Source organism: Leptinotarsa decemlineata, unplaced genomic scaffold (genome assembly GCF_025532065.1).
Source record: "Leptinotarsa decemlineata unplaced genomic scaffold, Ldec_3_MD MMD2_tig00026354_RagTag_RagTag, whole genome shotgun sequence".
In the NCBI taxonomy this organism is placed as follows: Eukaryota; Metazoa; Arthropoda; class Insecta; order Coleoptera; family Chrysomelidae; genus Leptinotarsa; species Leptinotarsa decemlineata.
Window position 1 is genome coordinate 15,563,730 of NW_027412702.1, and position 27,186 is coordinate 15,590,915.

The 27,186-nt window shown below is 35.4% G+C and overlaps 1 protein-coding gene across 7 annotated transcripts in view; it reads right to left on the bottom strand.

Moving 5' to 3' along the window:
- LOC111503077 (trissin receptor) overlaps positions 1-27,186 on the bottom strand; it is a 307,365-nt gene that overhangs the window by 34,932 nt on the left and 245,247 nt on the right. For all 7 annotated transcript variants that reach the window (XM_074184429.1, XM_074184424.1, XM_074184427.1 and 4 more), the window contains 3 exons: positions 16,771-16,965; positions 11,484-11,615; positions 2,114-2,421 (listed from right to left, as the gene is read on the bottom strand). In XM_074184429.1, coding sequence (XP_074040530.1) covers positions 2,114-2,421; positions 11,484-11,615; positions 16,771-16,965 — 635 coding nt within the window. The remainder of the gene's footprint in view (positions 1-2,113; positions 2,422-11,483; positions 11,616-16,770; positions 16,966-27,186) is intronic.

The following is a 27,186-nucleotide window of genomic DNA, read 5'->3' on the forward strand; positions in this document are numbered from 1 at the left end:
CAGACACGAATATGTTGATGACAATATACAGAACCCTAATCAGATCAAAGTTAGACTACGGATCAATGGTATATAATTCGGCGAAGAAATCGGTTCTGAAACAGTTGGATACTGTTTCATAATGCTATCAGAATTGCACGAGTCCTTGAATCAGAAAAACCATCTTTACCAACCCGAAGGCAGTTTCAAACCCGTACCTATGCTGCCTCCATTATAACAAACCCTGAAAACCCAGTATACCATAATGTGATCGCCTCTAGATTTTCGTCAACATATGCTGAAAAAAAAGAGTTGACCTTTCTTTTTACGAGAGACGAAATCAGTATCAACATAAATTGAACCTCCATCAATTCAAACCTTTTCGGACCCAAATATCTCTAACCCAATCCCATGAACTACCCCAAAAATTTTCATTGATACAAACCTCAACCGGTTCAAAAAGAGAGACATCAACAGCGAGGTCATCAAATGTGATTTATATGAAATGATTCATACGAAATACAAGGAGTTTTTGCTACTTTCACCTCCATGTGACCAAATTCCTTACCAAGGAGAATATTGGTGTGTTGATTACTATCATGCTTTACTTGAAAAATTACCTATGCAATGTGTTCCACAATGTTCTCTACGGCATTATTTCGTTTACTTAATTCACTCTCTATGATATTTCATGAGGTTATAAAAAAGACGGGACGTTCCTATTGGGTTGAAAGTAAATTGGCATGCAAAGAGAAGATAGCCCATCATGGAAGTAGTGGAAGTGTTATAGAAAAGCAAGCTCATATCATTTGCCACAGGTTATATCATGTGAGAATAACCATTTCACATTCAAGTCAAGTGAATATATTAACATATCGTTAACTCATGTAGTTGGATGATTATATTTGGAACGTTTCTCTGAATATTAAACATCCACAATTGTTGTCGTAGTAGAACAAATATTATAACGAACACGTGAATTTCCAGCTGGAACCTGCACCTATTCGAGCGTTTGACACAATCACTAATATTCTATCTCACGCTGTTGTGCAAACGCTTGCAGATGAGATTGTTATTGATGAAGGTACTGTACAAAGTCTTCAAACAACACAGGTCTCACTAACTTTCGAAAATATATTTAGTTGGCCTCACTGACTCCGAGATACGGTTGCGTTGGATTGACTAGATTCTACTACTTTTTGGCAACCATTCTATGTTTTCAAAATATATTTTGTGATCAGGTAAACAATGCTGCTTTGTGAAAAATGCAGAACTCTATCCCACTCCTGATTTTTATTCTTTCTACAGGACGTATCATGAAGTGTTTGAATTGATTACTCGAAATCATAGAAATACAATGAAGAATGGTTGAAATTTGAATTCAAAAGTCTATTACGAAACATAGAGTTGAAACTACTAGTCGAGACCGTAATCGAGAACCTAATCGTGACTTCACCTCTAAGAAAGGAGTGATGAGTGCATCATTGGTCTGTAGAGAATCCACACTGGCATCTGAAAACACACTTCCAAGAAATCTAGGGTATAAATGTGTGCTGTAAGCTGTTTAATGGGTGCAAGATGTTTTGAGTAGATGGCTACAGATTTTACAGCAAACTTGACCAGGTTGTTAAGATATTGAAGAAACAGGGAAACGTAGTGGCAGAATGATAAGCTCTTCCACATGATTCTCAAATTGTCACGAAGCATTTGAATGTTACCTTCGTTAGCGGTAAAGTTATGGTAAGGTTCTTGATTATGGTGGCATCCAGATTAGAGGCCAACTATGTTTTGTAATAGACCCTCTAATCTGATTCACAATTATTCTTCGTCATCTCTCTTTTTGAATAATGGATACTGCTTTTGAATTGTGAGATATCCTGTATTCATGATGAGAATCAAGAGTGGAAAGAGTTCTACATTTTCATACTCAGTTTCGTAGAGTCTCATTATTCACTCATCCAAGTATATTCTAGACGTCATATAGTTGGAAAAATCCTCTTGTACCTATCATCAGTGGCACAGTACAGATAACTTATTCAAATGACTACGTGTAGAAGAGTTGGTGTGAATTGGGGTAAACTGTTTAGCATTTTAACATTTTGTTTCATCGCATCCAATTATTCGACTCACTCACCTTCTGAAATTCTTCGACAAAAAAGCGTAGAGCAGCGGATTGACTCCCGAATTGAAGTAAGTCGAGAGGAACGTCAGAGGCGTCAGGAGCGCGCTGAAGTTTGACTCTCCGTGGTAATTCGGCGACCAGTATTGCCACATTTTGCGAGCGTGATATGGCAGATTGCAAAGAGCGAAAGCGCAAACGACGATTATGAGCATTTTGATGACTCCTCGGCGAGCCTTCAGGACATTCTGGCTGGAGTTCGGATTAGGCATGCTGTTCGACGAAGCGTTCTGAAGAAGTTTCGCCTCTCCGTTCAGTTGTGTCTGGAATAACAAAGAACGCATTACGGTTGAACAGGAATAATTGGGGTAGGCTCTCGAGACAGCCTGTCGGCTGATGAATAAGTGATGAATGAGGTTAGGAGAGTTGTTAACGTTTTCGGATTGACTGTGTTGGCATTTGAATAAATATGTCACTAGCCGGAATTCAACAGAATCCCAATATTAATTTGGAAATTTGATGAAATTCGGGGTTTTGAATTCGAAATTGGATGACTTTTTGATTTTTCAATCCAAAGCCGACGAATTTCCGAGTACAGAGTCGAAATTTCGACACCTCGGTATTTAACAAAAGTTTGAGTTTGAATAATACTGAAATTTTTTCCCAACACCAAACCGTTATTTCAACACTTCGACGCATGTTTCGATCACCAAGTGATCATCTTCAAGAGGAACATTGAACTTAATATACTTACAATGTAATCCTCATTCATACCATATATACGTCTTCTAGGTACCTGCGTCTTGAAATAATTCCACAATATTGCCATACCTACTAGTCTCATATTATTTTACAATGTATCCTTATGTGATAGTCAGGTAAATATAACAATTAAAATATTATTTTGGAAATCTATATAGTATACTATTAGGTATTGATTCACCATCGTTATTCATTCTATTATTATGTTTACTTATTTGTACACTCTCATAGGCATCTAGCTGCCTGTAGTTGTTAACTTGTCTAACTAATCTTAATGACCTGAAGTTTATGGAAGTCTTCCATAGTTTAGGTGTGCTAAGTGTTTCTTATATCTTATTTGTTGTGGAATTGGCCGCGGTGGTAGTGCGTCCGACTCACGATCGGAAGGTCGTGTGTTCGATTCCCGCCTCGACCAGATATTTTTCTCGAGAGAATTTATCTGGTTGAAGCTGGAATGATTCTGCAACCGTGTTAGGAATCACACGTTAAAAGGTAAGACCTCGTTAGTCCTTAGCTCGCACAAGTTTCTCAACTTCTGAGAGTTGTCGTTCGTATGGGGGTGGCAGCTGATTAACGGAAAAACAGATTTTAAACAGATTTTTAAACAGACAGATTTCAATAGATCTTTTTGTCTGTCCATAATATTTTGCATCGCAGTACTTACATTTGATTTCGTAAATTCCAGACTTTTCCGAATTATCGACTTTGTCTTTTGGACTTCCTGAAAGGCTCTGTGGTGAATGACTTGAAAACCACCTTCATACCTAGTTCTTTGAAAATCTTTCCAAAGTTCTTCATGAATTGGTGGTATGAAACTGAGATATATTTATTTTGGTATTCATCGTTTTTAAAAGTCGAAATTTCGTTCATTCTTAACCTAAACGTTTTCTTCCTAATTATATCGTTTACAATACCCCTCGAGAAACCGTTACTGGCTGCAATTTTCTGAATTGTACGTTTTTCTTTTGTGAACCTTCCAATGCCCTAGAAAATTCAGCCCCGCACGTTTGTGCTGCACACAGTGATGTGAATAGTCAGGAATATAACTGTACGTGCTTGTTTTCTTCCTAAATATATCATATTCTAGCCCTTCATATTGGCTCCTCATTAGCAAAACGTCAAAAAATGAAACGCCAGGCATAAAAACCTACAGACCACGGCTAAAAACCCCGTCAAATACCTTTCAAACACACCCTTAGTTGTTAATGTAGAGTCGTGTTTGAAAGTGCTACCTACATGAATTTTTCGTTACGTTTTCTCTCAAATATCTTTCAAGTAGAGTGAAATTTCCTACAAAACTTTCTATAGTTGCCATCCAATCAACTCTCCGAATGGAAAAAAAAACTTGTTATCGAAGTCCTTTGGTAATTAACGGAAAATACTCAATAACTATCGTCTTGCTTATCCTAATTGTGAAATTGAAAGCCGAGCAAAGCTGATTTGCGAAGGGCTCAAAAAAAGAAACGAAGCTTCAGTGAATTAGTGTGTCCTTTGGATAGTTGCCGCTTGAAAGGACCGACTGAAATGTCTTTCATTATCCCCATGGAATACGAGAGGAAAAAGGGCTGTTTTGGGTTTTTTACTTTCTCATGGGAATCTCCAAGGCAAAGGGAAGGCAATCACATGATGGAAAATTATGTTGACAATATTGTTCTGGTATGATTATCTGAAGCGGATGCTGTTTTTTTCAATTTGGATTCTGGTTATGTCTCGCACGATGAATAATCTTGGATTTAGAGCTATTTATACAGTGTGTAAGAGCTATTTATACAGTGTGTAAAAGCAAAATGGAATAAATTCATTATTTTGGTTACGTTACATATTTTAACAAAATCCCGAAACAATTTGACATACTTCAACGGAAAAATGCTACCCCTACCTTCAACCCCCGTCGAATGACAAGTACAATACCCAATATATATATATATATATATATATATATATATATATATATATATATATATATATATATATATATATATATATATATATATATCGTTTGAAAGGTGTCTCTTCATTCTCTATCTAAAAATGTTATTGCTTTCAAGTTTATCGCAACAATTAAGATAAAATAAATCAAAATCACGTGGGTACCAAAATTCGATAAAATACACTCAAAAATCATTTCATGTTGAGGTATTGATAATAAGAAAGTAAGCAAAAACCATAGATATGTTCTTTTTAGATGATATCCTTTAAAAAAATGTAAATAATTTCCATGGCAACATTAGTTTTAAAGCCTTGTCAACTTGTTTCGTATGTTACAACATCAGTTGTCAGCATTTTAATTTAAGTTTGAAGTTTGTTAACTTTAAGTCTGACAAATGGTTAGATTAACGGAAATGCATAAAATAATAGTTTTACAAACGATTGATTACAGAGATAAAACCCGAACACAACAGGAAGTAGCTCGCCTATTTCATGAAAAATTTTCTAATTTATCACCCATATCTCAAGAAACAATAAACAAAATAGAGAAGCAGTTTCGCGAGCTTGGTCATGTGGGGCAAATAAAAAAAGGAGCTGCCAATGCAATGCGTGATGAACTCAAATTAGATGTGATGCTTGAGTTTGAGGAATACACACATACATCGAGTAGACAGGCATCCACTACATTGAATGTTAGCCATATTGCCATATTGAAAGAAAATAAAATACATCCCTACAAAATGATACCTACTCAGGAGCTCATGGAAGACGATTTTGATACAGAAGAACTTATTTTTGTGAGCAAATGATGGACATGTTGGATAACAATATCATCCAATTAGAAGACGTCATGTTTTCTGATGAGTGTACACTGTCTCTTAACGGTCATGCTAATCGGCAAAATTGCCGCTACTGGTCGATGAAAAATTCTCACTGGATGAGAGAAGAACACACTCGAAGTTAATGTTTGGCAGGGATTATAGAAAACCATATCATCGGTCCCTTTTTCATTGAGGGTAACTTGAATGGCGATAATTATTTGGCACTACTTCAAAATGATGTAATTTAGCAAAGTTTAGCATATTCCAGAAAACCCTCAAGTTTCAGTGAATACGATATGGTTTCAGCAGGATGGAGCACCACCACTTTACCAAGTCTGGCAATATCTCGATACAACATTTCCCAATCGGTGGATAGGGAGGCGAGGATCGATTGAATTGCCAGCGCGATCACCTGATTTTTCATCATCAGATCTCTTTTTATGGAGATATGTAAAGAGCAATATGTACAGAACTAAACCTTCAGATTTGAATGACTTAAAAGGTCGATCACGCCTGATATGTTGAATAATGGAAATTTTATTTGAGATTAGGATGTTGCCAAGACGTTCGCGGTGAACATTCTAAACATCTATTCCATTAACATCCATAGTTCACTTTCGTATTCTACATTTCATTACGTTTTGCATTACATTTTAGTTTTTGAGTGTATTTTATCGAATTTCGGTAACCACAAGATTTTAATTTATTTTATCTTAATTGTTGTAATGAACTTAAAAGCAATAACATTTTTGAATAGAGAATGAATAGACCTTTCAAATCAATATATCATAAACTTATACTTCCCATTTAAAAAATTGGGGGTTGTACCTGTCATTCGAAGGGGGTTGGGAGTAGAGATGGCATTTTTACGTTGAAAAATGTTAAATTATAACTTACATTTGACGTGTTTTGAATTTTTTTTAAAATATGTTCATTAACCGAAATAATGAATTTATTCCATTTAGCTTTTACACACTGTATATGAAACACTGTCAAATGATAAAATATTACTCAAAAAGTCTGGTATTTGTACTTCAATATCACTTCATTCAACTTTCATAATCATTTCACTGATTCACCAAGCTTGGTGTTGCTGTTTTAATTGTAGTAAAATTGTTCCTTCGGTGTATTTGTCAAAAATCGCAAAGAGCCAAAAATCTAGTGTTACCACCAAGATAAAATATTCTGGTCTCTTGTTTCGTTTTGACCTGTCTCGAACGAATTTCAAAATCACAACAAGACAAGACAGGAGAGTCCTTCTTCGACAAAAGATGACAAGAGGAGCCAAGAAAAAAGTAACCTTATATTATTTATTTCATGTCCCACATCCAACTCTCAAAATTGAAATTTGAATTTTCCTTTGATATATAGTATTTGCTAATTCTACTAAGCTAGTAGTGAGACTGTTCTATCGGGAGCTTGTTTGTGTTTTTCTTGAATGCAAAATGTTTCCATTTGGTGATAAAAATTTGCCTCCGCAGTGTGAAAATTCAGACTTCTACAAGTAGTGAAATACTGTCAAGTTATTCATACGACGAAAATAGACAGAAATATCATGAATTAGACAGTGATATCAAAACAGCAAGAATCTTGTATGGATACAGGTTGGTTTTCAAATAATAGAAAATGATTATGACATGAAGTATGCTAATAAGCAGATTCCTTGTTTTTTTTTTTCGTTTTGGTATAAAAATTAAGTATTTGAAATAGTTTAATCAAAAACTTTTCTATTATTTTCCTAGAGTAGAATAAATTAGCTTTTCAAAGCTGGCATCACTGCTGAATAAATAAATCTGATGCGATGTTAAAATATTTTCAGAATTATATGTACTGAATTGGCTTTTGACTGGAGGTTGCTGGTTTTTTTACTACGTTTACCGATTACTGCAAGCTCTGAATACCAATAACAAATTTTTCGTAAAGTTTAGTCAAGTCAAGGCCAGACACGCCGAAAAAAACAGTATTCTCATCAAGACGAGAGAGGAATATTTTCTATAGTATTCCTATTGGCTAGTGTTCTCGGGTTATCGAGACAAGATGAGAGACTACATCAGAAAAAAGTAAGTTTCCGGAATATTCTCCATCGTTACCGTTATTCAATCTTCGTGATTTTTCAATAGATTTCTACGCCGATACGAACTATTCACCGTCTTTTCATTCCACCCCTGTTAAATTATAGAAGCCATATCCATATAGTAAAGAACAAAGACAGTTGCGAGTTTGGTGGATTGGTTTTCGTGAACCTGCTTCTAATGGTGAGCGAATTTTGTACCTGGTTCCAATTTTTCCAGTTCTCTTTATTCCTTCCGTCTGGTAAGCGAATGTTACCGTTTTGGGGTATCCGGTGGAACACAATTAACAATCCATGCAATCGATTTGTCTACTACTCATATTTGAGAAATTGACGTCTCACGTGATGCTTATTACAGCTAATAGTCAACAAATTATCGCCTCGTATTACGGAATTGACGATCATATGCAATTAATCCCTATATGATGAAACTGACTGATATAATTGATGAAAATTTATGTCACACGTATTTCAAACTTCATTTTGGAATGTTAAATCCTAATCGACCTGAATATTGATATCGTTTTCATCTTTGATACTCGTGGTTTGAATGTTCATGAGGGAAGTCATAACCTTTACAGGGAGTTCATTGCACGCAAGATTTGACTTAGTACTACTGATGAGACCTACGGCAGGTTGAAAAAGCACTCTCTGGTGCAAAATCAATAAAGTTTCAATTGACTGTTTTCATTGAAAGCTACAAAGAGACATAAAGGTTGCTTTTGTGACGAACCGCCGTTGGTACATTCGTTTATTGCTTATAAAAAGACTTGTTATTCAATTCAATACAGTGACAACTAACGTGACCTTCTTTCTGAACTGTCTTCAAACAAATTTTCATCGAACGCATTCGCACAAATTGATGCCCATTGTAGCAAAATTTTTAACGAAATCATGACCGGAAACTTTCCTAATGGAACTAACGACAACATGAACGCCATAACGATAACCCATTAGAGAACCAATAAAATGGAACAGCTTCGTAATTTTATAGAATAGCATCGTCTGGAGCTTTGGGAACATTTCAACCGAGCCAGGTTTTTTATTACGGCTATTATTCACATCCCGCATTTCAGTCGCACCTTTTGTCGAGTTGACTATTGAATGTTGATTAATTTTTTAGTATCCTGCGAATGTTTTCAGAAAAACATACCTTCTGGTCTAGAAATATCAATTGTTGTACGGGGTTGCTATCAATTATTCACGAGGGATATTTTATCTATTGAGAGTTTTTTTGATGAGCTTTCCCCCAATTTTTCTTGAAAAAATGTGAGAGAATGGCTCTTAAAACACAATATTTCTCCTGCCAATAGAATGTTGAAAATGGACGAAACTGATACATGGCGTTTTGAGACTGCCATCTTTTGATCCAGATTTGAATCTAATGGAAGTTGTTTGGGCCCTTCCGTTGTTAATAAAAATGTCGTTTCCAACCCCAGAAAAGTAGAGTCGGAAGCAAAGGATTTCTTTGCTTGTGAATGAAGACAACAAGTAAAAAAATCGTTATGGAAAATAGTTGACTCACTATTAGAGAAGTTGCTGTGGATGTCGACATATCGGTTGGCTCATGCTATGTAATTTTTTGAGGAATTTTGGACATACTTGAAAATATTATGTTTGTTCGTGCTGCTCTGCAGATTTTGCGATATTAATACTTGCTCGGCGAATCATATTAAAAAGTGGAAATTTGAATTTGAAAGTGATATCAAATAATATGTTCTTTCTTTTTTAATTTTTTGTTGTGAGAGACACAACTATTATCATCACTTTTATCGAGTATTGGCAAGAACAGTTATACTATCAGTTTTCTTTCTTTCGTTTTCTATTCAAAGTTCTATATTATTGTTATATTGTATAAATATGTCGTGTCAAGATTGTACAGGATATGGTAATTTGTTATATATCTACTATTTATCAGTACTGATGTATTTAATTATGTCCTGTAATTGAGTGTTACCTGTTGCGCATCTATCATTATTATTGTGTTGAATACCGTAGTAGGCGCTGGTCAGGCCCTATCCCCGGAAGCGCCGATACATTCGGAAGAGCGCGCCAGCATTATCAACCAACGACCACTCCACACACCGTGGAGTAAGTGGTCATTGGGTTCGAGAATCATGTGCCCCGAGCAAACGCAATGAGGCAAGAATGACAGTCTTCTGCATCAATCCGGCTGATATTTCTGCCTCAGTGCGGCAAGCCGGTATGATGGTAAGATTCGTCAATACCGTAAGAGTGCCGTAGATGGTAATATAGCACTCTTAGGGCCGCGTCATGTCGATGGATATAGGCCGAGACCGCATATGCTGGACATGCTGATAGCAAGTGCATTAGGGTCTTAGGCGCCTCGCGGCAGGCCCTGCACCTTGTGTAAGGAACCTCTATACTCATCACGCGACTGCTGTACACTAAGGTGTTGAAGACACCATCCTGGCAAGCCATGATGAACCCCTCAGTTTCCGACTTCAGGCCACTCGACCAGAGGAAAGTGAAAGTCAGGCGCTTTGATAAGCCAAGGTCTCCAATGTTATTAAAGAAGACCCTATACATTGGCTCATCCTCGTGTTTCTGCAGAATGTGATATCTGCGGGTTTTTCCGCAGAGATCACGTGTTGCAGTGAAGTTCGTTCCAAAATTACTGAATTTCGACCAATATAAAGCGTTGCATGAGCATCGCTTAGGAATTGTTGTAGGACTTCAACGGCGATCCAGATTTGCCTAAAAAGATCATAACTGGTGACGAATCATGGGTATATGGTTATGCCATCGAAATCAAAATCCAAGCATCCCAATGGAAGAGCCAAGACCAAAAAAAGCACATCACGGTCGATCAAATATTAAGGTTTCGCTCATTGTTCTCTTTGATTACCGTGGCGTTGTTCATCAGGAATTTTTGCAACTTGGTCGTATGGTCAATAAGGAGTATTATCTTGAAATTATGCGCCGCTTGCGAAAAGCGAGAAGCAATACGAAAAAAAGCGTTCAGTATTGTGGAGAAACAACACCGTAATCATGTCTCGGCCACCGTATTCACCAGATTTGCTCCCCGTGACTTTTTCGTTTCCCCAAGTTTGAAGAGACTCATGATGAGACGGGGTTTTGCAACGATTGAGGAAATAAAAACCGAATCGCTAACAGTGCTAAAAAACATACCAAAAAGTGCATATCAGATGTGCTTTGAGGATTGGAAAAATCGCTAGAATTTTGGAAAAGAATGGAAAAAAAATGTTCAATTTGAATATTTACATTTTTTAGTTAGTAGAATAATGTAAGGTGAAGACACCATCCTCTTCAGAGATGAAAATGAAGAAAAATGATCACAAAAAACCTGCTCATTTTTGTCATGAAAAATTATTGAAAATAAGTTTCCTCGAGTTTCCAGAGAACGTCTCGTTACTTGTGACTCGCCCTGTATACGTAACTTTTCGGTTCGATTGTATGATAACAATTCCTATAAGTATCAATTTGTTTTTCATTCACGAAGTTGATCATCTCGTACGATGGAAATTAAGCGTCATGGGGAAAATTTAGAAAACATTATAGATATTTTTTGTTGGATTGAATGCAAGACATCCGAAAAACAAAACTTGCAATTGGTTTTTGATAATTTATAATATGTTATACGAGTTTTATTTAGGTATATATCTCCAATTTTCATTAAAACATTTTTTTACCCGAGTCGAAGAAGATATACCAAGTATTATAGAAGCGTTATTGCCACATGATTGTTCTCCTGATCACACGATTCATACAATATTCAGCAACTGAAAAGAATCGAAACACAACGTGACAAAACCCTTACCTTTTTGTTATATCGACTGGATTGTTTTCTACACAACCCCTGATACTGATTGCTGTTATTGGTCGCGTCGAGTTGTTTTTTGAGTTGCTCGGAGCTGTTCCAAAGGCAGACGGCAATCCTGGTGTACAACAGCTAAAAAAATTAACACGTATGAACTGATGAACATGTAACGATAACGTTTTAACGGGATTGAAGGAGATAAAAGAATAGGAATGAGAGGGAGGATCGTCATTTATCTGGAAGTGCTGTGCAAAAAAGGGTCTACCGCCGACTTTAGCATACATTCCGAGGTACAGCAGTAAGTTCAGGAAAAAAGTTCACAAAGATGAATGTCCTGGTGGCGTCTTGTCACCTCCTTGATTTATGCGGACTAGGATTAGAGGATGAAGTGTGGGTAGACTGGATCAAATGGTACGATGAAATCCAAGACAGGGGTTGTTCAATAGTCGTTTCGACCCTTCCTAAAGTTGAGAGAATCAATTCGAAAGAGAAAAAGGAAAAATAATCTCTACAGAGCGGAGCGTTTCTTCGGAAGTATGCACACTTATTTTCCTATGTTTCAAATGGTTCAACTGATCAACATGATAATTTTCAATCAAAGGTTCAGTTGAAGATAGGTTCAAAGAAAACTAATAATTCATACCAGCATTCCACCTTATATTCAATTCATCCCCAGCGCTGTGTTCTGAAATCGCAATCCTGCATATGTTGCTTGCGATACAACTACCGGAATCGATTTTAAATTATTGGAACACACTTGCAGGCCGGCCGGTTTCGGGCTGTTTGGCCACTCGTCAGTGCAAGGTAGTGACATAAAGTCAATGATTTTTTTTGACTAAAAATTGAATTCCTTTCAGAGCATAATTTCTCAAACTAGGATGAAGCGAAGGACAAACTACATATTTGTCATCGCCTCGAGGTTCCCACGAGGTAACCAACCGTATATCCGAATTTGCCCAATTCCTCGTTTATACTAGCTGACACAACTGGGGAATTTGTCGAGTAGAAAATAATAACTAACTCATAGTAACTATTTGTCAGAACAATGATATTTACAATAATTATCCCTGTGAAAAACATAGTGTGTTCAAATCCAAGCCACAAATGAACATCGTTTGGCCCTGCAAATACCAATCTGATTGAAAATTACACAAGTTCAAAATGAATTAGCACATCAATGACTAATCGTGTGCCGTTGCACAGCCAAAGTGGATTCAAATTACGCAGCGATCCAACCTCCAGTTGTAAATTACGCGGAGGCGTGCCTGGCAAATTCAATGAGTTGCCATGTCACCGAAGCGGTGACATGGCAAACTGTATCTACGCTCGATGGATCAACAATAAAAGTGGTCAAGAACTGTCTAGGTGGTGGGAGAAGGCTTATTGTGTGAGAGAGACAGAAGACCGGTTTTGTGCTGTTTACTGAGTGAGAAGTGACACCGGTAGACGCCTGGCGGGTATAACTAGCGGGAATAAAATGATAGAATTACTAAAATGGCTATCAAAAAATAGGGGTTGGTGATAGCAAGATTTTTTTGCTCTCCTTACCCATTAAAAGTCCCATTTCTTGTTCATAAATGATTTTTTTCCGTTCATCACAGTGAAAACTACCATCATAATTCGAGACACACATACACATTTTCAGTTTGCTACTGGGTACACTGAAAGGGCAAAGAAAAATTGCCGCTTTTGATATTATGAAAGAGAATGATTACGCGTACAAGTTTCTGACTCTAATTTTGTTTTGAGTGATTGTGTATCATGTTTCATCTTGTTTGGATTCATTTTGTTTTCAGTTCGGAGGTTTTTGCTCCCTGCGAGATAGTCTTGAATGGAAATAGGCGACTTAATGAACATGATGAATGGCAGTCATTTGCTCTGAAATGGTATTTCTGAGTGAGGATTTCACAAAAATATGTACATCGTTATATATCTTGCTGGTATTTAAATTGCATATATTTCAGAAGAAATATTTTAATTTCATCCATTTCATTTAGTAGCATAATTGAATATTTTTCGATAAATAACAAGCTGTCTGTACGGGGGAGTATTGATTTTCAAGTTACTATTGCAACAAAAATCGCATAGAAAAGCTTTGCAGTAGAAATTATCGAGGGGGTGAATAAATTCAAAATATTCACATCAAAGTTGAAATTTATTAAATTACATTTGTGTTCATTTATCTCTTTCCACTGTTCGAATAGATTTTTGAAATACCTGTTTTTCAAGAACCTGAAAAAGTGTTAACTCAACATTTCAACAGTTTATTTAATGAATTGCCTATTCACTGATTACTTTCCTTGAAAAATTAACATGATTTTCAAATGAGGAGAAATTAGAAAGTGCACCTTTCCATCTCTTTCATATAAATTGTGAAACAATCTTGTGATGATATTTGATTCAATTCCATTACAAATATTTGGATGCACATCTTCAGCGTCAGCAAACTGGATTTAGGAACACATCACTTTTCAGGATGACCTGATTATTCACCAATTCGATTCTCTGTCAGATTTTTTTATAAGAATAAAATATTGGGTTTTTTGATTGGCACGTTTCACATGATAAATAAATAAATATTACGTGCTTGCTGGTTCGATTTTTATAATACTGACAAGAGTACATGTCTGACACACAGTAAACACTGTCCGACGAGAGAGAAGTAGCCTGCCTTTCGCTTACGTATGCGAGAGAGGAAGGGTAGCCAGGCAAACTCGCGCCGTTACGCGTTAGATAACAAAGCGGTGTACCCTCCCTTAAGAAGTTATTATTCAAAAAAAGTGTTCAGAATACGTGGAGGCACTATCATCTAACATGTTTTTGGACAACATAAGACTGAAAAACGTGTTCGACACAAACTACGTGGGTGAAGTCTTGAGCCGCAAAGCGTGGAGAGTAAGCAGTCATCTTGAAAACATGCTTGGCAGAAACACTTGGTATATAAACGGGTGGTGAACCGAACATCGGATGTAAAGTGGAATACATTGTGTAGTTACTCACTCCGTTAGTACACATCAGTCTTCCAGACTGAAGTACATGAAATCGTGCAATGTGCAAGGTTTATTAATTTGAGGTCTCAACAGCATGAGCGAATCAATTTTTCCACAGCTAGTCTGCACTCGAGGCACTGACGAACCCAAAAGTGACATCCAAACTGGGCTGGAAATGCCGCGAGGAACTGAGGAAACTGATGAACAGGAATAAATTGACTATATACTTGATGCCAGGACTCTCAGGCCTCATGGGCAACAAGAAAACTGACCAGTGTACCAGACACGAATTCTCAACTACAACTGTTAATCAAAACTTTGCAAAAACCACAATTCCACTACTACTGCAATTGCAGCAACGGCTATGGAAAAAGCAAAACTACTAGCTTAACACTTTGCGTCCCACATTACAGTTTATATACTGAATCCACACTAGAATCCCCTACGTCGGAAATTACTTTTCGACAACGTCTAGTCAGGCGAATTTTGAAAATGGCTTGATATCACAAAGAGTCTTGTTCTAATGAAGTACCCGTCATCGTACTTAGAAAGTGCGCCAATGACCTTGAACACAATCGAGAAACATGGAGAGTCGAGAGCTGTTGCGCTTAATAATTTTAAAGCCTTTGACGGTGTATGGCATGAGGGTTTGCTGGTCAAACTTCGATGCTATGACTTGTCGGATCATTTTCGTGTATGGTTCTCCAGCTTCCAGAAAGAACGTTCCCTGCAAGTGGCCGTCGATGGATATCTCAATTCAGTGACACGAAAACCCAGACATCAGTTTTCTCCAAATAGATAAATGTCTCCGAACCTAATATAATAATGTCATGACAGACAATTTCTCTCCCTGCTTCAGTAAGTTTGTTGAGGGTTTGCCAATATAACTGGCACAATCATGTCACTGGAAATGCAATGCTACTCTGAAGGAATTTTCCCAGAATGCTTGTATCACCAGCTATGGTTCTGCCATTATACAAAAAAGGTGATTCTGATGACTTTCCCAATTATAGAGCCATCAGTTTATTGTCAAGTCTCTCTAAACTCATTGAAATGGACATCACTAATAAACTCTCATCATTCTTGTGGAAATCAACAGGGATTCTGTAAAAATATGAGCACAGAATCTGCTCTGAGTGATTTTCAAAAATGTCTTCTAGACAATCTTGATAAGGGAAAATATGCTCTGGGTAAGTCATATATAACTATTGAGAACTATTGAGAAGTTGTTGCTATAGCATAAAATATTTGAAAGACCACTGCAGCAAAAATGTCTTGCTTACGCTGTACTTTGCACATCTTCAATCCCACATGAAGTATGTTATACTGAATTGGGAAAACAGTGCCGATATGAAACGGATCTTCATTTTTCAAAAATACGCAATTCGAATTATGGAAAGTATTGATGAGAGAACCAGTTGTCGTCAATACTTTATAACTCTTGTTGTATTAACAGTATACAGTTTATATATATACTGGAAGCTGGCCCTTATATCTATAAGAATGAAAATAACAACAATAACAATCATTGTTATAGCACCCGTCATAGAAATCTCTTGCAGCCTGATTTTCATCGCACATCTCTGTATCAAAGAAATTTTTATTGTATTGGTTGTGAGCTCTTTAATATTCTTGATGATCATATAAAATCATCCCCCAATGTTCATATTTTCAAATCAAGACTGAAAAATATCCTACTTAGTAAGTGTTGTTATTCCATAGACGATTTCTTTTTATGATAGTAATTTTTAAACTATATAATCGATGATTTTTATATATACATGTAGGTATATGTAAATTTGTATTGTTAACATGTCTTTGTTCAATATAATGATGTAACTGAAATATTGACGTTTTTAATAATTTATGTAACCTTTGTGCATTCAAATGATGGAATAAAGGAATATTATTATTATTACTCCTGAAAAGTTTGAAACACTGTTTCAAACCAGAAAACTGTTCACACCTCAGCTTTATAAAGCTCAGTTCAGACTTTCTTTGGGGTATTGTTCACATTTATGCCGCTGAACACACCGTGAAGCTGGGGAATTCTATCCATAAAAGAGCCATCACAAACAGTGCATCACAAGTACCTGAGCTTTTCTCAAGTTGAAAAATTTAAATATTGACTAGTTTGAGTTATCACTTCTGTCGACATGCCGAGACGCACTTAGGCTTCAAATTTTGAAACATTTTCAATGTCGTTTTCCAGTCGACACTGATATTTTGAATATTCACAATCCTATGGAAAATATTCATATTAAAAAAAATGAATACAGTGCTATTTCAATACTCACCGACATAACTGCCAGAGGTATCACATAGAACAGCACGAAATGAATCATATCGAATAATTCAGAATTGTATTTCTGCCTATCGAGAACGCACAAAGTTTCACTGCTGTTTCCCGAGGGAACTGTTACTGTGCTACCCCAATAAAACTTCGGAGAACTGTATAGTATACACGTAATCCAAACTCCGACGATAATTAACTGAAACAAACAAAAGGAGAGATTAATGAAATATGTTCTGAGGAGTTCAGGTGTCAAAAGTGCGAAAATAGTGGTGAGAGTGTGGCAAATGGGCAAGTACGGCTCTGCCAACTTCATTGAAGATAGATAACCAGTAAATTATTTCTTGAGCCGGATTAGAAGTACTGAGAGTTGTATTTCTGTGGTAATCAATAAAGTCAAAGTGCGCCACTCAACCAAACAAACAAATTCAAGTATATCACGATTATCTTTCGGTTTACTAATGGAAAGCATATAGATGTAGGTGTTGAAGTGCCACCCAACTCAATTGAAATGGGAAATGGAATGTTTTTGTCACATAATTTTCTGTTAATTATTTTCCTTCAATTCTCTAAAAAAAGTTTGTTTACATTATTATCAACATTTTTTGATCTATTCAACTGGCCTTATGGAATTTTTTATAATTTTCACTCATCCAAACACAGAATAAGATATGTCCAATTTGTGATTGACATTTCCTGAACTATTCTTGGGGCAATTCACATCAACACCTATAGCAATAGAACACTATTGTATAGGATTGTTCTTTTCTAAGAAAACAAGAAACAAAACAGTTACCATATTCAATAGCATTGGTCGATATTTAATTAAAATATGTAACGTATTCAAATAAAATCTTTTTATTTTCCCTTATATTCCACAAAAGCGCAGAACGTGTTTCACTGACGTGCTTCTTTCTACTGAATCCTATCTTATTAGTGCTTCTCATATGAATTAACAATTTGAATTATATGACTTCCTATCAACCAAATAACTTTACCTGAGATTAGGGATAAACTAATAACCAATTCAAAATTCAGAAAAAAATTACAAATTCATTCGAATGGACATATAGTGGCATATAGGGAAGTATTTAAAAATAATTAGTCATTCGGTAAAATTTCAAAATCTAAAAGCTGTTGTTTCAAGCACTTCAAGAACCGTTCAATTAAAATGTGATAATGAAGTTTTACTTGAAAACAGTTAACATTTATATTCAATCAAAGATAGCTCCAAATGAAACTAGAAAAACAAAACCCACTGTGTAGGTAGTTGAGAGAGATGAATATTTCGTATGTCTTCGTATGTCGTCTTCAGACGCTGTAAATAAGAGCTTGCTCTCGGTACATTGAAGAAAGAGCTATGGAGAAAGTTATCGTGAGAAATGAAACTTTTCATGGTTTTGTATCAGTCTTATTTGTAACAAATGTTATTACAGTTTTGTCCTATAAGGAAAAACAATTATAATAGAATGAAAATGAATCATTTTTGTCATTGTTTTAACTGCAGTACCATTAGTTGTAAATTAAAGTGGTGAAAAAAACATAAAAAGTTTTATTTCTCATTTTTCATCATGCCAATATTTTCTGAATTTTAGCAATTACTTAAAAACTATATTGAAGTATTTCTTTTCTCCTACGAAGTTTTAATTGCAGTTTTCAGATGTAACTTTGATACATTCTATAAATTGGTGGATCATCGAGATGAACAAACCTCTTAAGAAGCCAGCCATTCGTGACGGCGAAACGTTAGGATGCAGTTTCAAACTATGACGATCTTCAAACCCGGATGAAAACAGTTTCTGTTTAAAATATGTTTTTCCATTAATCAGCTGTCGCCCCCATACGAACGACAACTCTCAGAAGTTGAGAAACCTGTGCGAGCTAAGGACTTACGAGGTCTTACCTTTTAACGTGTGATTCCTTACACGGTAAGTTACTTTGATACATTCGACAGATTTATAATAATGAATAATTTTTGAAATATCTTTTGCAAAAAAATTTCCATAGAATTTGTAAAATTTGCCGAAATAAAGAAAATTTTATCTTTGCCCAATTTCGATATCAGTAGTTAACACGTTACAGATATTAACTTTATTATTTCAGTTGGGGAGAAATTATCATGAACCCATTCGTTCCCTTTTTGGGAGAGATAAAAAAAATTGCAACAACTTTTTTGTCATTCAAGACTTTTGAAAAATTGTCGGCTATCACATTTTTTGATTTCACTTAAAATGATCAACAATGGATCTGCAAATCTCGTGGAAAGCTCCAGCTGAGAGTGCAATTGATAAGATGGATTTCCATAAAATATTTGGAATGATATACTGAATGTTGCAGTGTTGCTTCACCGGCCAAAATGGGCGGAGGAAACTATCTTTCATTTTTCTGAATTCATCTCTCAGATTAAGTAACCCTGGTGGTCCAGACAAGGTATTATTTCCTCAGGATTCTGCCGCATTGAATTTTCGAAGAGAACTGTGATTTTTATTTGGAATTTTGAGTTGTGATAGAGTAGACGTAATAATTTCCAGTTGACGTAATAATTTCCAGATGCAAATCTATTATATTATCATTTATCATATACATAAAAAACTGTTTTATATTCAGTTGTTTTCTTTTGAACAAGTTCGCGAACCGTTTAAAATCAGCTGCTGTCGACATATTACTATGTGTGTGAAATGACTCGTTTACTTTTAGTGTCGCTGAATTATTCTCGAAACAAGTTTCATTAAGTTTTGTTGATGTTTTGCATCATAGAAACATTGATATTTTAGATTTGTCACATTCTTGGTAACGTCTGTGCCATCAGTACATAGTCAGTACATAGTCAGTTACTTTTTGGTTATATTTTGTCGACTTCCAGAAATATTTATTGATATAGATTTTTCGTGTAATTTCCATTCATTTGTGTTTCATAAATGGAAATAAGTGGAAAATCCTACGCATTCTTTCAAAAGTGTAGGCTAATATATATTTGATGTGAAATCGATATTGTTTCTATGAAACATTTTATTATGGATGATATCTTTGAATCAAATATGAGGTGTGCTGATTCTATAATTTTGAAATATTGAGTCAAGGACATGAATATTCAGCTAACAATGAGTAACATGCGCATTGCAAAATTCATCTGTGAATGAGAATGACGAAGCAATATATCAATAAGAATATAATTTCTCATTGAACACCTATTAATGAACTGATTCAATGAAAAACAATGAAAAATATGCATATTCATACTCCTTGTACGATCCTCACCATTGGGATTTCGGAAACTATGAGAGATACGAAGATGTTTAAATCGAAGCAAAGCTGTGCATTTATCTGACTAACAATATGCCTTTGAGAAAATTCAAAAATTCCGAGTATATCCGGAGATATCCGAAAAAAAACAGAAATTTCGGATTTTTTTTTCTGGCTCTATTTTTCGAAGGATTCGAAAATAAATTGCACTAATACATTGCCACTTTTTCCCTGCTACATAATGAATTTTCAGATTTGCTATCAGACGTTTCGTTTTCCGGCCACCATCATCAACTATTTTTTTTCTTATGGGCGCTACATTGGATTTTTTCATTTTTGAATAAAATCAGATTTTACCTTTTCAATGATATATCATAAGTTATCATTCTTTTTCGAAAAATTGAAATTATTGAAAACAATTAATTCTTATCAAAATAGGCTTTGACTTTGATGTTTCTATATTTGACTTTCAATTTGTTACACTCAATGACATTTTGTTATTGTACAAGTCATTGAAGTTTCGGCGAAAAATGGCTTTAACGAATGAAGAGATGATAATAATAATAATAATTTTAATATTTATTCACCATTTTTGATACACTTGGGTATATATGGTAAGTCAGTTGTACTACAGGCTAGTAAAGATAAAAAGAGTTGGAGATTGAACACAGAATCACCTCTAAATATACACATATATACACATACATATATACACACATATACAAGTAAGCATAGATGCCCTCAAATTAACTAAACATTTTACATCATTCACATAATTTAATCTAAATAAAGTTTCGTCCACTGTGAATTTGATTGTTTGTGAGATTGTCAATTAAAAAATCTTGGTAACTGTAATAGCCTCTTTCTAAAAGCATAGTTTTAACATAATCGTGGAATACCTTGTCACTTGTGATTTTTTTAACTTCATTTGGCAGTTTATTGAAGCACGTAATGGCATTATACTGAGGGGATTTTTTATAGCTTGTCATGAGATGCTAAGGGATTTTTAGAAGATCACCGTTTCTTGTATTATGACTGTGATCTGAAGCAGTCTTATCATATGATTTATTGTTTTGCCTAACAAATGAAATACCTTCAAAAATGAAGATGGAAGGGGCTGTCAATATTTTTTTATCTATAAAGACTGGCCGGCAGCTATCCCGGAAATCCATATTGAAGATTAGCCTTATGATGCGTTTTTGTGCTATGAAGAATCTGGAAAAATCCCTTGCTCTGCCCCAAGCCATAATATTAAGACTTATATGAGGGTAGGCCATGGCATAATATATGCTGAGTAAGGCAGTTTCATCCAAACAGGATTTCAGCTGTTTTATGGCATAATATGCTCTATTTAACTTAGCACATATATAGTCCACCTGCCTTTCCCAATTTAGATTGGCGTCTAGGAACGTCCCTAAAAATTTCATTTCTTCAGACGTTTTAATGTCATAACTAGAGCGTCGACCAATTGGAATATTTCTTCTGAAGTGAAAGTTAACACTGATCGATTTGGAAGTATTTAGAATGAGCTTATTTCTTTGGCACCAGGTACTGAACTGATCAATAATATGTTCAGATTTGCTGATGAGTTGCTCAGCATTATTGCCTGCTATGGTTATCGTTGTATCATCAGCAAACATTGTGACGTATATGTATATGTTGAGGAAGATCATTAACATAGAGAAGAAACAGTAGAGGTCCTAGAACAGAGCCCTGTGGCACCCCGAGTTTTACCGTCTTTGACTCAGATGTAACTCCATTGCAGATTACAACCATTTCTCTGTTTGTCATATAGGATTGTATCCAATTTATTATATTTCGTGGGAACCCGAACAATGGCAGTTTTTTTATGAGAAATTCCGCGCATACTGTATCAAACGCTTTTGATAGATCGAAAAATAGTGAGATCACATAATTTTTTTTATCAATCTCTGTGTAAATATAATTCAGAAGATGATAGGAAGCTGTTTCTATAGATTTATTTTTCCTGAAACCATGCTGAGACATACATAACAGCCTATTTGATTCCAAATGATCCATAACCCTACGTGCTACAACTTTTTCAAATAATTTAGATATCGAGCATAACAAAGATATTTGCCTATAGTTGTCCCTTTCTGTGGGGTTTCCTTTTTTATATACAGGTATAACGAGTGATTTTTTCAGAACTTCTTGAAAGTATCCTTGTATAAGTGATTGATTCATTAAGTATGTTAAAGGAACGAAAATAGATGGTAATATTTTCTTAATTGTTATAATTGATAGTTCATCAAAGCCTGCCGTTTTTTTGTTTTTCATATCTGATAGGACATTCGATATCTCATATTCCGTAACCGGATAAGATTGGAACGGTTCAATAATGGTAAAATTTTCAGTAACAGTACAGGGTAGAGATAAGTTTTGCCCGAAGTGATTTGATATGGAATTTTCAGCTGCATTTGAGAAATATTCAGCAAATATTTCAGTTACTTCCTCTGAGTCAATTTTAGACCCATCATCATAGTTGAGAGTTATTGTTTTTTTCGAGTTGTTTGTGCTTCGTCCTAATTCTTTATTTATTATCTTCCAAGTCTCTCTAGTTTTGTTTTCTGACTGGTTTATTCTAGACTTAAAATAGTTATTTTTTGCCAACTTTACATTATGTTTGTGCTCTCGCAATCTTGATTTATAATGTTCAATCAATTGAGGTTCAGATTTTTGGGAATTTGAGAGAAGCCAAAACACTTCCTATGATTTTTTACTTTCATCAATGATTTCATGAGTTATCCAGCTTTTCTGGTAGGATTTCCCATAGCACCGCTTTTTGGACATGATGCATCGAAACACCAAATCAGTGTGTTATAGAAGTACTCAAAAGCTTCATTTATTTGTAAATAAAAAATTTGACACCAATCTTCACGAGTTAACCGATGTTGTAGTTCGGTCATATTGTCATCGCATAAACTACGCCTCTCGATATATGATATTTTGTTTTTCTTATTGCATACAGTGTTTGTTTCTTTATATACCAGAATGTGTGCCAAATGATCGGCTATATTTGGTTGGACCAAATTTATTTCCCATTTTGGTTGAGGTAGGCTGGTCACCATGTAATCAATGCAGGATGAGGTAGTGTGCGCGTTTTTATTAGTGAAAATTCTAGTGGCACCTTGAGGATTATTGCTTATCTGGTATGAATTGAAAATGTCAGATAGTAGTTTTGTATTTAGATCCGATTTATGACAGTTTATATTAAAATCACCACACAGTATTATGAAGTCAGATCTTTTAGATGCAAGGTGGAGTGTCTGCGTTAGGCATTCCATGAAAGTGTTAATTTTACCACCAGGTGGTCTATACCCTGTTACAATAGCAATTTTTGTATCATTTATGTGATAGCGAATAGCACAAATTTCAATTTCAGTTTCAATTGATATCTTTTTAATTGGATCTATTTCTGAGAATGATTGCCCCTTTTTAACTAAAATGAGGGCACCACCCCGTTTTTGATTTTTTCTAGCATAGATAGATGCCATTTCATAGTTACCAAAGTATAAATTATTTATAGAATGGTCATCCTTAAGCCAATGCTCCGATAAGCAGAGGACGTCAATATTATTTGCCTTCACAAACAATTCAATTAAATTATAATTATTTAACAAACCCTGGACATTAACATGACAAATTTTTATGGAAATATCACAGTTTAACCTATTGTTCATCTGGAAAGATTTAGGGTTGAAATTCTCCTTTATAGATTTTACGGATTGTTGCAGAAGTGCCCGTGGAATAAAAAATCACTTGTCAAATTTATGGTGACTGCATCAGTTTTTCGATTATAGTTTCGCATTTCCTCAGCTAACGAAGTGAGAGAATCTTGGCCAGTGTTTTTCGACTGTCCAGAGAAAAACGATGTCTGGGATAATTTAGGGTAGATATGATCATTACTTACATCTTGGTCATCATTTGCTGGCTTGTCTGTGGAAAACGATATCTGGGACAATCTCGGGTATATGAGTTCAGTATTTACATCACTGATGGTTGGTTGCTCTTTACCATTTATTGGGTGAGAATGATTGTGGTCAGTTTGCACGTCTGTCGACGCGTATGTGCTTACAGATGGATTATCCGTTTTGCTGGTTTTTTGGGTCGAAGTAAAATGGGTTTCTGCGTGAAGTAATAGAGTTTTACATAAAAACCATTTACCTGATGTTTTAATTGAGTAACCATCAGATACAAAATTATTACAAATATGATAGAAACAGTGATAGGACATCATAAATGTATTTAAACTTGTATCCCGAAAGACGACAATCACATCGAACTAAATATGCTAATTTATTGTATCAAAATCTCACCAAGTTTGGTTCATTTGAAAAGTCGAGGAAAACTACGGAGACAGAATGGGGAAATCTACACGTCGAATTTCCTCCGAAAAGAATATTTGTTAGACAAGTGCTTGGAGACATCTCAAAAAAGCGGTTTAAAATGTTACAAAATACACATATCTCAAAAATTGCATCCGGGTGATCCCGAAAGGCGATTAGAATTTTGTAATCGGCTAATAAGAAGACCTGATTTTCCTGTTTTCCTGGAAAACGTAATTTAGACAGATGGAAGCACTTTTACGAATTGTGGAATATTCAATCCAAATAACGAACACTATTGGAGCATAAACAACCCCAAGCAGTTCCAAGAAATTCGACCTCAAGTGCGATTTAGTATTAACGTGTGAACAGGAATTCACAAAGATAGAATTTTTGGTCCTCAATTCTGAATGGAGAAACCAGTTTTTAATGTCACTTTTTGAGAACTATTTGGATGATCTACCTTTGGCTATCTATAACAACAACTGGTTTCAACATGATGGTGCTCCACCGCACACTACCAGAGAATATCTAATTACCTGACTGAAAGGTTTGGTGATAAATGGATAGGGAATAATGGGCCGGTGAGGTGGCCAGCAAGGTGGCCAGACTCAAGTGTTATGGATACTATCAGTGTACATGGGGTACACTGAAAAATAGTGTTTATGGTTAGAGGGAATTTCAAAATATTGAGGACCTTCAACAGAGCATTGTTGGAAAGTTCGGAAGAATGAGGAGGAGGAAAATTTATCGTGCAGTGAATAATATTCGAAGAAGGACACAGTTGCGTTTTGAGCATTTTGAGAATTTGCTGTGATTTACTTTTGTTTTTAAATTTCAGTTAATCATTGTTATTTGTTAAAAGTTCTATTTTCATTGAACACAATGTATGATTTACCTCATACACACCTCATACACACCTCATTTATCAAATTTTGATTGTTTATTCTGTCTCCGTATTTTTCCATTGGCTTTTCAAACGAACCAAACTCGGTGAGATTTTGATCCAATAACTTGAATATAGTTCGATGTAGTTGTCTTTCGGGATACAAGTTCAAATACATTTCCCATGTCCTAACACTGTTTCTATCGTATTTGTAATAAATTTGTTTCATATCTCATTCTTTTTCATTCGTGAAAGCCATTTTTTGTCAAAAATTCAATGACCTGTACAATAACGAAATGTCATTGAGTGTAACAAATTGAAAGTCAAATATAGCCCATTATGATAAGAAATATTTTTTTTCAATATCTCCAATTTTTTGAAAATGAATAATAACTTATGATACATCATTGAAAAAGTAAAATCTGGTTCTATTCAAAACAGAAAGAATCCAATATGGCGCCCATAAGAAAAAATTAAGTTGATAATGGTGGCCGGAAGACGAAACGTTGGATATCAAATCTGAAAACACCATTATGAAGCAGGGAAAAATGGCAATGTGGAAGTGCAATTTAATTTAGAATCCTTCGAAAAATAAATCCAGAAAAAAAAACAATTTCCCAAAATTTCTGTTTTATTCCGGATATCTCCGGATATACTCGGATTTTCGGAACTTTCTCAACGGCATATTGTTAGTCAGATAAATGCGCAACTTTGCCCCAATTGAACCATCTTCGTATCTCACATAGTTTCCGAGATCCCAATGTTGAGCATCGAATTTCAAACATCCCGTATACGTGCCCTTCATTGGCCGTGTGCTTTTGAACATGATTTGGATTATCGATAAGCTGATGCAAGTGTTTCAAATTCACATGAAATATAACGGTTTGTCCATTATACGGCTTACCTTTCTTTGTTCAGTCTCTTGCTGTGTTGAATTATTAGGTCAATTTCGAAGTTTTGTCGGGTTTAATGTCATGTGTTTTTGTAACTCCATATCTCAATGAATATTCATTTAACAAATCGTGGTTCATACTGATCGATAGAGGATTTTGTACTCTATACATTGACGCTGTTTCTTTTCTCAAAATTTTAATTTTTTGCCTTTTTTCAGTTCATTACTATATAATGACGTTGAGCGATTTTGGGCCAATTTCTCTCCACGAATTTATATTGAACAAAAGCGCTTCCGAAAGAGCCCGAAAACTTAACCGAACCTTTGGCAATCATATTTAGTGTTGATGAACGCAATGTTCGACGTTACTTCGCGAAATCTTGAGCCGGAGATTTTAGGCACGAAGATGAGTCCCGAAGTGGTCGACCTACAGTCAGTATTCCAGGATGAGGGTTTAAAGATCCTGATGGAAACTGACACATCACAACCGGTGCTTGGGATGCATCCCATCCACCATCAGGATGGTGGAAGAACTGAGCATCAGCTCCCATGCAGTTTTCAATGGTTTAACGTACTGGGAAGATCAAAAAGTTCGAAAAGTTGGTGCCCCACGATTTGAATAATTGTCAGAGATTGTCACATTCCAAAGTCTCCTTTTTTGCTTCTGCGCAAATAAAACGAAAATGAAAAGTGGATCCTCTAACGACAAGAAAAGACCACCCACATAGCAATAGATATTCCAGGTATATTTCATGAATATACATTCAAGGATATTGTATTATGCTATGAATATGCCATGAATATATATATCTTCTGGAGAATATTCCCTGGAAGTGCTCCTGGCGAACCTTTGATATATTTTAAGAATATTCCTTGGGAATATTCTTGGAATATCTTATAATATTCTTAGAATATCTAAGGTATATTCTATTAAGAATATTCCAGGAATAGAACCCGAGGAATATTCATAAAATATTCAGGATATTCTTAGTTTATTGTAGGAATATACAATAGGGAAACACCATAGAATATTCTTTAAATACATTTTATGAA